We start from the raw sequence: 12917 nt of genomic DNA on the forward strand, positions 1-12917 counted from the left end.
CGTTGGTTTGAAAGCAAAGCTTCAGAAACTCTTCAATTGCTGAGCCAACATCAAATAGAGATCAAAACTGTCACCAGACTTGATGAAAATGACATAGATCAATATACATTTGTTAAATACTTAATTAAATTGGTGTACAATACATTGACAGAACATACAATTTTTGTAATAGATATAAACTGATGTGTGCTTAGTTCAAAATCTTCATGATTCTCATATCTATTATTCTCTTCGACAGGACTAAACTGCTCTTTGTTACTTAACACTCTGGCTCCTGATTTTGAAATCTCCACTTTCTCTTCTTTTCTCATCAAAATCCATTTCTGTTTCTTAACCTCTGGCACACTCAGAGATCATGCTCAGCCTACAACCTCCTGAGTCCTGAGACAAACTGATCCACACCTTCTCCTTAGCGTAACGGAGAATCAGCTTCCTCTAAACTAGAAATTGTAGATTCACCATCAGCTTCGTCCCAATCACTCTCATCATCTTTCTCCTCTTCCCCGTCGTCATCATCATCATTCTCCCATTCGGATTCATTGTATGACGGGTTTTTCCCAGTCTGCAAGAATCAATTAGTGAATGAAGTGAAACAGGCCGCAAATGCATGCTTTGTGAAAGTGTATTAGATTGGAGATCCACAGTTGAGTAAGCGAGACCACTTACAAGTTCGTTCTGCATTTGCTCTATTGTTTTCTCCAGTTCAGAGATATGCTGACTAAGTCCCTGCAACAGTCATCACAGAGAAGTTTCCATAACCAAAACGTTGCGAACAACTTGAGAATATATAGAATGCAATTTTGTGTGGAGAAATTTAGAAAACCTCGTGACGTTGCATTGCAATGGAACGTTTCAACGCTTTTGCTTTTGTCAGAAGATTTCTTGGTCTCAAGCTAACCGGTCTCTGGTAATTCTTTCCACGGTAATAAATAAGAGCGAATCCTTTAGGAACCTTTTCTATTGCCACAAGAACTCCACCGCTCTCGTATTCTAGTAACCGAGCCGTGTCTTCAACAAACGCAAGACTCTTCTGTTTTGATATAAGCTTCACCAGTTCTCTGTGCTTCCAATGCAGATGCATATTCTCGATCACTCCATCGAAAACACCACGGATACCTGTTAATTAGGTTCATCGTCCAACAATGAGACATTTGTTCAATTCTATTGGAGCCCTAGAGGAAACTGATGGAATGATCAAGTTAACAGGACTCACCTAAGGGTAAGTATGACTTCATTTTCAATCCCACTTTCCGGAACATGATTCTCTCTTCCTCAGAGATAACCTCTTGATCATAATCAGGTCCGTTTGGAATCATGGAGGCTTCTATTTTGGACAACAGTTTCTCTGCTCTATCAAATTTCGATTGGGACTGTCACAAACCAACAGAGAAGTTAAGTACAGTAAAACGACTTTACAAGTTAAAAACTAACAACCAGAAAGCAAAAGGTCTAACTTACAAGGTCTAGTTTGTGCTGAATTCGTTTAACAACTCTGGCACTCGCGATCCTTGAAGCTTCCTCAATCATCTTTTCTTGATGGTCCAGAGTTATCTTTTTTCCCCATCTAGCTTGAGCCTCATAAAACTCGGCTAGAGTGCCAGCTTCTGCAGGTACTTTGTCTCTAACAGGCTGAGTAGCCTCAATGTCTCGAATTCGTACCTTCTCCTCAACATCTTGAATCTCTTTTGTTAGCTCTTGTCTCTCCGCCAATGTAGCTGCCACACTTGATGGAAGGAAGTCCTTCCCACGGTATATTACAATGTAATACTTGTTTCTCAGTAGCAAGACACCCCCTGTCAATGTCTATAATGAAAAGACAAGAAATAAATGAGGAAACTTAGCCTTCTGCCTGAGACTTTTCATCTTTTTTTTTTGCTACTTAAGCAAATGACCACTCAGATCCTCCTCAAGAGATTGCCCGAGTGCTCAGTAAAAGCTCACAGTAAATAATACACATGCATGGATCTTATATTTCTTATAGTTTCCCTATTTCTTATAGTTTAGATATTAACATCCAAGCACAAGGAATACTCACTATAGAATATAGAAACATTAGGTTAGGAAGTAAGTAAAACACTTCTTGAAATTTCTAATTTATGATTATAAATCATTAGATTGCCATATGAATATACTCCTAATATTCATACAAAATTTAAGCTAAGGGAGAACGGCATATACTATGTTCTATTAATTTGTGAGACCGTGTTAGTAATCATCTCAGCAGTAAATATCTCTGATACCTGACATTAGAGAAAAAAAGTAAGGAAAGACCTTTATCTCATCCGACATTAGTTTGTTGTTTGTATTCTGGATACCTCGCTTCACGGCGATCTTTGCAATCAGACTTTTCTCCCAGAGCTTGAGTATAGCAGCTGCCAATCCTTGGTGATTTCTGTTCCTACCTGTAAATTGCAGATTCAACACTAAAACTCGGCACACAAAACAGAACCCTCCGAGAAAAATTTAAAGTAAGAACTAGAAAGCATCTTACCAAGAGAAAAATGGCAGGGGAGAGTTTTACCAATCTTCCTGAGATTTGTCATTTCGGCATTGGTCAAATTCGATCTCATCCCAGTAGGAAGAAGCCTGAAAGGTGTTTTATAGCCAGGAATTGTAGGAGGTAGTAAGTCAGCGTTCACAGGTAGCACACCAGTACCCCACCACTCGTGAAAACGTGGCCCTAAGCTGTCTAATAGACTGTTGAATTCAGCTTCTTCTTCTGTCATACTCTCCTTGCGAATCGGGTTTTTGACAATGGGATCTTTGATTTCCGGTGGTGCATTTTGATAATCTTTGGCATGTCTCGCTTCATCACCAGCAGAAGACACATCTGGAACAAAAAGAGTTTCTTCAGGTCTGGCCATTTGGTTAGAGATCACAGAAGGTCCTTGATAGTCAAGCCCACGATAAACCACCATTACACTTCCTGCCCTCCATATCACCATTCCACCAGTTCGACGCTGCCCATCAGAGTAAATCCAATCAGTTTCTTTATAAACCTAAAATTTAGACATTCATCTCTTGCAAAGTATTGTTCCTTTACAGTCAGCGCTCAGCTCCATCTCTAGTTCTTGTTCACCTAAATGTGCCTTTTGCGAAGTTCCTACTGTTCTAATAACCATTCTATTACAAAACTAAGTTGAGAATATGTTCTTCAAAGCTTCCACTATTGTCCCTACAGAGATAATGTCTCTCCCAATAGATCATATAGCTAATCTAACTTCATGTTATCTCTTGAGATATTCAACGAAGTATAGGAACAGACCTCAACTATCTCATGAGCCGTCTTCATGTCACGAGCAAGCACTTCATGGAACTTAAGCCTCACAAGCTCTTCTTTCCTCCAAGTACCATTAATCTTCTCCATCACCGCTTGCGTCAGCCCAGCTTTCGGTATATTAATCTTCACCCTCAGATACATCCCCTCCCCTCTCAGCCGTCTTAGCTCAGAATCCTCAACCGTAAGCTCCGCCAGTGACGGAGCTCTACCTCTCCTCTTCTTCAACGCCACTCCTCCATCTCCTTCAATCCTCTCCGCCGCATGTTCCTCCTCGTTCTTCTTCTCCCATGGCAGTGACACATCATCATCCTCAACTTCACTCTCTTCTTCTCCCTCAGCAAGGATCACATCAGGCCTCACCCACTCTCTCTTCAACAAATCACCCAATCTCTCTTCTCCCGTCACCGTCTTCGCATCCCCACCGTCTCCGTCGTTATCTTCCGCATCCTCCTCCTCGTCAGAAGCTAACCCTAAGTTCCGTAACCGAAGAACGATCCTCTCAATCGCGCTTTGTCCTCTATCCTTCTCCACATACGGCGAAGGGATTTCACCTCCGCCGTTATGTTCGTTCGATTTCTTCGCGGCGGATGACGACGGAGGCCACTTATCGATCCAAGGAGGATTAGGTTTAGAATCCCGGTGATCCAATCGCCGGTTGTTACGGCTCCCGTTGTTGCTGCTACGCTCGCTCGTGCGGAGCGAAGAGAATGGCCGAAGAACGCGACGCGAGGGCTTCGCCGCGGAGAGTGAATCGAATAGCAACGCGTGAAGCGAAGGAGAAGAAGAGTAGCGTGAGGTCGAAGTCAAAGGAAGAGAGCTTCTCAGTGGCATTTCTGTAAATTTAGTCGCAAACTCGGAAAAATATCTCAGGGAACTAACTGTGTTCGCCATCGTTCGGATACTATACCATGTGGATAAGATTTTTCCTCTTCTTCTTCTCGGTCTCATAATGGGCTTAGTTAATGGGCCTTTTAAAAGCCCGTTTGTTGTGAAGTACTATAAATGAAAATAAAATCTTCGGGGCGGATGAAAATTTATGCTGTCCGGTTTCGTTGTCCTATCGAGTCACATCGGCCCTGCGTGATTCGCCGGAAATTTTAGTGAGATCGGTTTCACTTTCTGCCGCCAAGTTCCGTATTTTTTTTTAATTTGTTTCTATTTTCGCGCTTGTGTTGGTCTGACAAACCTAAGATGGGTCGACCTCCGAGTAATGGCAGTCCAGCGTTCCGATTCAACCTCGCTGAGGTAATTGAATCTTTGATGGATGTTCTCTTTGTAAAGTTATGTGCTTTCTGATGCATGAAGGAGGTTTTCGATGTTTCTGTGTTGAGACTAGTTTCTGGGTGATGTTTGGTTTGCTTAGGTTTAGGGTCCGTGAAAGGGTTTTTACTCGATCAGTTTTACTTTCCTTTTTGTGAAAGATTTGTAATTTATATCAGTATGTGCCTTTTGGATTTAGATTCATAAGTTTCATGATAGGGTTTGGTTTACTCGATCTGATCATTTCGACTTTCCTTTTGTGAAAAGTTTTGTAATTTCTATCAGTATGTGCCTTTTGGGGTTTAGATTCCTAAGTGGTTCTGTCTGTTTTGCTGTTGTTACAGTCTTATTTACTTTTTGGCTGATGATCTTGAATGTTGTTTATAAGGTAACGGAGATGGAAGCAGTATTGAAACAGCATAACACAGCAATGCCAGGTCGAGATACACTTGAAGCTCTTGCTGATAAGTTTAGGTAATACTATATATATATATACTCCTTCCTTGGTATTTTTAAAGCCTCTATTGTGTTGTGTTTATCGTCTAAAAAGTGGTTTGCTTTCTCAGTGACACTGTGGAGCGCAAGGGGAAAACTGTTGTGCAATTCAAACAAGTACTTGCTTCTTTACATCCATGATTCATTTGTTTTTTTTTCTTTCTATAGAGGATACGTTTTGGACTTGTCTTTTTTTTAATGGGCGTGTTGTTTTTTTATTTATCACAGATATGGAACTGGTTCCAGAACAGGCGATATGCTTTAAGGGCAAGTAGAAACAAAGTTCCTGGGAAGCTGAATGTATCTTCCATGCCGCGCAGTGTGGATCCAACAAACCCAATGAGGAACGTGCTTCCACCATCAACCGGTCCTAAACCCCCTCATATGATTGGGAATCTATCCGGGATGACACCTGCCCCTCCCGGTATGTTTATGTGTGACTTATAGATATTCTACTCGCAAAAATCAAAGCTTGTTCATTTGAATTAGATTGATGCGGCTTTCATAATCTGTCACTGCTTATTTCCTTAGCTCCAGGTGTCATGAGGAGCGGTTCAGACAATTCTTACTTGGAATTTGAAGCCAAATCTGCCAGAGATGGTGCATGGTGATTATTCATTCCCCTTGCACTGGCCCTTATTTATTTTTTGGCTGACTTGTGATACTTTTCTAATATGTTTCTCTTTTGTTTACTTACAGGTATGATGTACAAGCTTTCCTAGCTCATAGAAACTTGGAGATTGGTGATCCGGTAAAATCCCTAGCCGGTTTCCAGTTAACTACTTTGTTTCCCCTTCTTCTTTTTTTGTGCTTATAACATATAGTTTCTGTTGGGGATTGCAGGAAGTGCAGGTTCGATTTGCGGGTTTTGAAGTTGAAGAAGATGAATGGATTAACGTCAAGAGGCACGTAAGGCAACGGTCACTCCCATGTGAAGCATCAGAATGTGTTGCGGTTCTTGCTGGAGATCTCGTGCTTTGCTTCCAGGTTTACAATGAAGTTTTCTAAAGCATTCAGCGATAAGATGTCATGTGAGTTTTATCTCTGACTGGTCTTTTGTTATAAACATATTCAGGAAGGGAAAGATCAAGCCCTTTACTTTGACGCCACTGTTCTCGATGCACAAAGAAGGAGACACGATGTCAGAGGTTGTCGCTGTAGGTTCTTGGTGCGCTACAGCCACGACCAGTCCGAGGTTTGAACTTTCATCTCTCTTGGTAGAAAAGTCTCTTAGCAAAACCCTCCTCACTCACCTACTTTGGATATTTTATTCCAGCAGGAGATCGTCCCCTTGAGGAAGATTTGCAGGCGGCCAGAGACTGATTACAGGCTACAGCAACTCCACAGTGCTGCCAATGACTTTGCTAACTCCAAACCCGCTCCAGATGCGGCTGCAAAAACTCCTCTTCCACCATCCACCGCCTCAGTTCCCATTGTTCCACCTGATGTGAAAGATCCGAGCTTGAGCGCCGCTTCAGCTACTTCAGCTCAGCCTAGCTCCAATGCAGCCACTGTCCCCGCTGGTTCTGCATAGGCCATCAGCTATGTCCCCATTTGGTAACTATATTCACAGTCAGTAACTAGAGTCGTGGAGGTTAAACTTGGGATCAAGAGCTGTTGTAATGTTACAGAATGACACCAAGTCATCTAAACATGTATCATGCACCATTTTATTTAATACCTCATGGATGATGGAATATTTATGGTTTGTTCATCATTTGTTGATGGTCGTCATCAGCTATTGGTTACATAACATCATAGATTGGTTTTGCTGGATGATCACAAACCAGTTAGACTACATTGTCCAAAAGCTGCAAACACTAAAACAATAATGGCCTAAACATGGAAGTTGCAGCTGGAAAGAACCATACCCACTAAACTGAGGTTTCCTCTACATCCACACATACACAAAAACGTAGTTGCAATTTTCCAACAAGGAATGAATATAAGTGTATCATCACATCATTTATAGACAAGATCCACATATGTTTCATTGTTGAATTTTTCATGGTCATATATTTATAGCCTGATAAGAGTTGTGAGACATAAGCTAGAATCTTGAGAGTTGAGACACAGACCAATCCAAGCAAAGAGATGTGCTTCTATGTAAGTAATATTAAGTCAATGGGTCGAATTTCAAACGAAAATCTTTTCTTGTCCTCAAATGATAGATGACAAGAGTTAGGTTCAACTTAAATGTTGATTCGGTTCTTTTCTTGTCCTCAAGGAGCAAAAACGAACTTTGTTCCACCATTATAGATAACTGAGCTAACCATAAAAAAAACATGTGACTGATATTAAAAGAAGAAGAAAAAACATTAATAAACATGTGACTAACAATGAGATCCATAAATCTCTCGGTTAATTATCTACTTATCATCACGTTTTTTAAAGTTTACACCTGGATTTCAGCAATCTAGTGGCGTATATTTCTTAACTGTGGTAGCCTCAAATAAAAAATTCCTAACTAAAATTAACTAATTACACAAAGATAAATAAATAATCTCACGTGGCCTAATACATCCACTTAGAATACGCGCCAGAATACACGTGGGACAAGAGAAGAACGTTATAAAAGCCACTCTTCCTTCACACTTCAACATCTCTCACACAACACACACTAATACGAATGTCAGTTTGTTTTACTTTCAATAAATTTTTGGTTATGATTCATTTGTTTGTTTAAACAAAAACATCACTTCTTCAAATTTATCCCGTATTTAATATTAAATGAACTCAACGTTCAACGACCACCATCACCTAAAGAGAGAGCCTAATGACAACTCCGGCGTCGGAATCATATATCCTCCGTCACCTTCTCCGCTGCTAAAACTAAACAAAGACTCCCACGTCATCAAAAAGCCACCCTCGCCGTCGTCTTCCTCCTCTACCGCCGCGAAGCCTCGCCAGCCGGTGATCATCTACACGAACACGCCCAAAGTTATACACACCAATCCTAAAGATTTCATGGCTCTCGTCCAAAAACTCACCGGAATGTCTCACTCCGAGGAAGATTCCGGCGGTAGCAGCAGCGCGGTAACGGATCGTGGAGGAAAATCAATCAACCGGAGTGTCTCTGATCTCACCGTTGATAGAAAAGTTAACCGGACTCGCTGCGGTGGAGGCGGCGGTGGTGGTGGCGGTGGTGGTGGTGGACATAACAGCTACAACAGAACCTATTCAGGTCCGGGAGGAGCTAACGGGAAAGGGATTTTCTTCAGCAATACTACTATCTGCGAAGATAGTGAATCGTCCTCTGTGATCACAACCGATGAGAACATGGGAGGAGGAGGAGAGCATGGACATGTTAACTCGTCGCTACCGTATTCAGCGGTGGCTGTTTCTCCATTTCCTCATCCTCCGCCACCACCTCCACCGCCTCCTCAGTCCATGTACGATGGGACCAATGGGATTAACTACAGCTCTTACTTCTCGACGCTTTTGCCGGTGAATCCAGCTGATAATTTTCTTTGCGGGAATCAAAACTTTGCTAATTTTGATGATCCGCTTTACTTCATGCCTAATATGAGGAGCTCTTTCTCTTCTTCTTCCTCTTCTGGGTTTGATGGCTTAACTGAGTTTAGAGATTTTTGACATTGTTTTCATCAACAAAAACAAAAAAAATACATTTTTGATTATTTTTTTTATTTTTTTCCTATTTCAGGAAAATAAATTTTGTTCAATTTTTATTTTATTGGAGGTTTTGAGAATGAACTAATAAATTTTGGCATTAGTTGTGATCCCCTTTACGTTTATTTTAGTCGAAATAATGCTTTATGTGATCACTAGGGGTTAGCCCGCCCTACGGGCGGGTGAGTTATAATAAAATTATTTTATATTAAAATATATTTTAATTTTATAAAACATTTGAAAATTATTTTAAATTTAATTTTAATAAATTAAAAATGAGGTTTTTACTATAGATTAGTTTGTGATGTTTTTTTTCTTGTTGCTATTTTGCTATGATGACTTAATCTATTTTATTTTAATAGTATTGTCCTATGGTTTTTGATTTATTGTTATGTGCATGTGAATTTTTCCGATGGTAGATGCTAAATTGTTTAATATTATGGATTATACTTGCATGTTGATTATTATTGTCATGCAAATCAGTAAGTGGATGTCGGTAATATGTTAAAAGAAATTGAATCCCTTAAAAAAATCATTATTTTAAAATGGAGAGAGTGAAGCTACTATTTACCCAATAAAAACATATAATCTGTAAATTTTAATAGAACACAATTTCTCATTCATCTGTAATAGTAATATAAATAGGGTCGGGTTGGAGCTCATTGTTTTAAAACATTTGAATGAAATCCAACATATAAAGGGCTCCCAATTGTTTTTTAAAAATATTTCTATATATTAATCCATATATAAAATACATAAAAAGGTTTTTTATAAGGTAAACAAATTTTTGATAAAATGAAATAGAGATTTTTTTTTTATTATTCATTTAGATAATTATTTTTGTATAATTTTCATATAGCTTAGAATATTATAATAAACTTTTTTAAAAAAAATTGGAATGCGACATCGTTTACTCAGGTTCGGTTTTGAATTGTCGATTTCACTGTTTTCAGTGTTCCAAAGTAAACACGGACGTTGTTCGACACATATATCATGGAAGGATGTTTTGATGTGTTATTCTAGCTATTGTATCGGACCTTGGTATGTTTTAATTATTGTTGCTTTGCAATTGCCGCTATTCTAGTTTGTCTACTTTCATAACATCAAAATGCCATCGACGTAAAAGGCATTTAGATATGAATCTTTAGAAACCAAGTGAAGAGACGAAATCAGTGTTGTTTGATGGAAATATTCTTGTATGTTTTTGACATTGTAAGTTTATGTGTTACCGGCGTTAAGGAATCTAATCACTATTAGATCCATGTATCTGGTTAGTGAGTTGAGAGGATGATCCGAAAAACTGAGAATTTTCATATTTTTTGTAGACCAGATTGTCTTAAGCGGCCTTAGCTAACACAAATCGAATGATATTTTGGATGGTGGCCCCTGATGTTTAACATGCTCGTGAAATGATTTTAGTATGAATATCTTGTAGCTTTTAAGACTTAAGAGGGGATATTTTTCGAGTCATTTTTTGTATTGTTTTTCAAGTGATGTGATTGTGGTTACTGATGGATGGATGGGTTGGATCTTTAAACATTGCAGAGTATAGTAGTATCATTTAGGCGATTGTTGTTCCGATTGTTGTTATCATTGTTCTTTTTTTTCTTGTCCATTCCATTCACTCTTCACCACCAAGTCTAAGAGTAGTAGCGTCTTGTATGGTGTATACAAAAATCAGAGCATTCTTTTTTTTCTCTTAATTTGATTCTTCCTCTGGCTTACTTGCTAATCTCCCACAGCCTTGTAGTATCTTACCATGATAATTCTTTTCTCTATTAAAAAACTATAAACAACACAAAGATCAATTAAAAGATCAACTTCAGAGAGATTAAGAGCTCTAGAAGGAGAAGACTATTGATAGTTGTTCAGCTTCATTAGTAGCAAGTGTGTCCTTCATTTATGTCGCTTATATTGATACGTCCCATGTAATCTGCAGCATCAGGGACCATCATACTGAAGAGGTCGTGGGTTTCTGCACATGAATAACAAAGTGGCGAATGTGCACCTGAAGAGGTCGTGGGTTTCTATGTGTTCTGTCTCAAAGCCTGTTACAAACTATTTAAACATTACTAACAACTGAGAAGGATAAAAAGCAACATTATTAAGCATGCATCTTTTTGATGTTTTTGTAAACAAAACAGAAACTGCTTACTCGGATGAATTGTACGTCTGCCAATTTTAGTAGGTACAGCACCAGATTTCCACTTGTTTACATGACTTTTAGAGTTGGTCATTGTTTCCATGTCACCATTTAAACCTGCAGCGAGGATGTGGAATTAGTGTTGTGGTCAGAGTGGCAGTGACTTACATATGCATAATAACAATTGAATTTCAGTGTGAGAGATCCGCAAGCTTGGTAACCAAGGAAGTGACATATAGCATTGAATTTATTGCCCTTGCACGTGCCTTCTTTCTCTTAAGTTTCAAAGATTTCATTTATTAGGCAAGAGTGTTTGTAGATTATGCAAACAATCTTGAGTATTCGGATATCAGTATTGGAAATGAACATAAATCATTTAGAAAACATGGAGACTTACCAAGCGCTTGTTCATTTCAGTAAGTAATATAGATCAAAAGCTTTCCCGTCTGAATCTGGAGAAGGAAGGAAAAAAACATCTAAGATTCCAAATTTCTTTTTGCAACATATTATCTCCAACATTTATTTGTTTCTTCTTCTTATTCTTTTTCTTACCTGGGATAGCTAAGCAGAATCATCAGAGTCAGGATGGAGAAGCAGCTGGAACCACAAAAATAAGTATCTTGTAAGATTCCATACTTATTTGCTTTGGTGTAAAACTAAGAGAAGTCTCATGTCAAGAATTCAAACCTGTTTGTGAATGGAGGAAGAAATTCAATAAAGCAGATGACCAAAGTGAGAACTGAGTAGAAATCTTAACAACAGCTACACCGTGCCTAAGTAGCCCTTGAATTTCCTGCATAACAAAAAGATAATAGACATGAGATATAATACTAAAACGAACATCTTATTATTCGAGAAAGACGAAAGATAGCTAACAGTTGTAAAACATATGTTTACAATATCAAATCATTACCTTGAAGATAGCGTATAATTCTCCATATTGTTTCTTGTCTGCTGCCAATAAAAAGTATACATGACTACATAACCTTTCATATAAGTTTTCGTTAATAAGAGCTTGTCCTGCGTCACATATCTGGTTACTACCTTCTCCTAGTATCACCTGAGAGAACACATCACATGCAAATCAAGTAAGTTTATTGGCTGCTTCAATCACGCGATGATTCTCCTACATAACTCAGCTAAAGCTCCACTGATTCTGGGCTGTGGATCGATTGATGAATTCAAAATCAGAGACAACCAAAGAACTGGTTATGAGAGAAAAAGAAGATCTTACCGATGACTTCAGGCTTGCCTTCCATACCTAAGCTCAGATTTTCAAAGCTACGTTCTCTTTGACATACTGACTCACGCAACTACACATCAGCCTTCTCAATCCTCAATTTGCTGTTTGCTGCTTAGGCTTCTGAGATTATGAACGAAGCAAAGACCCGATGTATATTTAATCAACGTGAGATTGTAGAAGATAGACGAAGAAGAAAGAGTAACTGATGTTCTGATGCAATCATGACGAGCTGATTTAAAGGTAAAACGTAACCGTGAGCTGAAAGGTGATTTAGTTCCAGAGAACTTACGGCTACCAAACTAATAAGAAGGTAAAAGGCCAGAAGAATAGAAAACCTAATTTGTATGGGGTTAAGATTATTCATAAAGCCCAAACAAAATGTAGCAAACACACAAACGAAATTAAAATACAATTGTAGAGCCCATAACGTAAAAACAACACAAACCGGAGAGAGCAATCTATTTGTTTTTTAGATGCCACGTGGTGTCTAAAGCCCCTACTTCTTTGCTGAGCTGGATAGCCTAAGGAGAGAGAATACTCTACTTTATTATATAAGATATGTTGTTTTAAGGTCATTTTAAAAGCACCCAATTTGGGAATTTCTTAAATGGGTTTTCACCAATAAAACAAATAAAAAATGTAGAAAAAGAAAGAAAATGAATGTAGAATAGTGAGATGAATACTTAAAATATTTTTTTGAGAAATCCATTACACTTCTTTTTTTTTGGAGAAATCCATTACACATGTGATGTCATTTTACATATATATTAAGTTACTATAACTTAGTATAAAAGAGTAGCCTAACCCCATACAGCGCAACAAGACGAGGGGATCCCATCAAACCAGTTACACAAAGAGGCAGAGAA

General features: G+C 38.7%; 3 protein-coding genes across 5 annotated transcripts; 2 read left to right on the forward strand and 1 right to left on the reverse strand.

Moving 5' to 3' along the window:
* Positions 1–96: 96 nt before the first annotated feature.
* LOC103838086 (CRM-domain containing factor CFM3, chloroplastic/mitochondrial) lies at positions 97–4186 on the reverse strand. The gene is made up of 8 exons (XM_009114506.3): positions 3266–4186; positions 2492–2960; positions 2272–2402; positions 1459–1803; positions 1214–1370; positions 824–1116; positions 667–726; positions 97–562 (listed from the first exon to the last, which is right to left on the reverse strand). Exons 1-8 carry the CDS (start codon positions 4169–4171, stop codon positions 410–412), a joined length of 2514 nt encoding a protein of 837 aa, XP_009112754.2. The 5' UTR covers positions 4172–4186; the 3' UTR covers positions 97–409.
* LOC103838095 (protein SAWADEE HOMEODOMAIN HOMOLOG 2) lies at positions 4170–6769 on the forward strand. 3 transcript variants are annotated; one of them, XM_033281622.1, is made up of 10 exons: positions 4170–4388; positions 4426–4525; positions 4929–5014; positions 5107–5152; positions 5264–5459; positions 5567–5642; positions 5735–5786; positions 5879–6022; positions 6111–6230; positions 6312–6769. In XM_033281622.1, exons 2-10 carry the CDS (start codon positions 4472–4474, stop codon positions 6567–6569), a joined length of 1032 nt encoding a protein of 343 aa, XP_033137513.1. In that variant the 5' UTR covers positions 4170–4388; positions 4426–4471; the 3' UTR covers positions 6570–6769. The 3 variants fall into 3 exon arrangements, with proteins under 3 accessions (XP_033137513.1, XP_033137515.1, XP_033137518.1); XM_033281624.1 differs by having other exon boundaries at positions 6315–6769; XM_033281627.1 differs by having other exon boundaries at positions 5573–5642.
* A 273-nt stretch (positions 6770–7042) lies between these two features.
* LOC103838113 (VQ motif-containing protein 20) lies at positions 7043–12486 on the forward strand. The gene has a single exon (XM_033281649.1). The coding sequence runs from the start codon at positions 7766–7768 to the stop codon at positions 8627–8629; it is 864 nt and encodes a 287-aa protein (XP_033137540.1). The 5' UTR covers positions 7043–7765; the 3' UTR covers positions 8630–12486.
* Positions 12487–12917: the final 431 nt, after the last annotated feature.

Source organism: Brassica rapa, chromosome A01, assembly GCF_000309985.2.
Source record: "Brassica rapa cultivar Chiifu-401-42 chromosome A01, CAAS_Brap_v3.01, whole genome shotgun sequence".
Lineage (NCBI taxonomy): Eukaryota > Viridiplantae > Streptophyta > Magnoliopsida > Brassicales > Brassicaceae > Brassica > Brassica rapa.

Excerpts from the sequence above, each read along its gene's own strand:
- LOC103838113 (XM_033281649.1), top strand. The coding sequence starts at position 7,766 with ATGAACTCAACGTTCAACGACCACCATCACCTAAAGAGAGAGCCTAAT.
- LOC103838086 (XM_009114506.3), bottom strand. The coding sequence starts at position 4,171 with ATGGCGAACACAGTTAGTTCCCTGAGATATTTTTCCGAGTTTGCGACT. Across the intron at positions 2,961-3,265 it reads CGGCTCATGAGATAGTTGAG|CGTCGAACTGGTGGAATGGT; the intron begins GTCTGTTCCTAT and ends TCTGATGGGCAG. Across the intron at positions 563-666 it reads AGCAAATGCAGAACGAACTT|ACTGGGAAAAACCCGTCATA; the intron begins GTAAGTGGTCTC and ends TGATTCTTGCAG.
- LOC103838095 (XM_033281622.1), top strand. The coding sequence starts at position 4,472 with ATGGGTCGACCTCCGAGTAATGGCAGTCCAGCGTTCCGATTCAACCTC. Across the intron at positions 5,643-5,734 it reads TCTGCCAGAGATGGTGCATG|GTATGATGTACAAGCTTTCC; the intron begins GTGATTATTCAT and ends GTTTACTTACAG. Across the intron at positions 6,231-6,311 it reads ACAGCCACGACCAGTCCGAG|CAGGAGATCGTCCCCTTGAG; the intron begins GTTTGAACTTTC and ends ATTTTATTCCAG.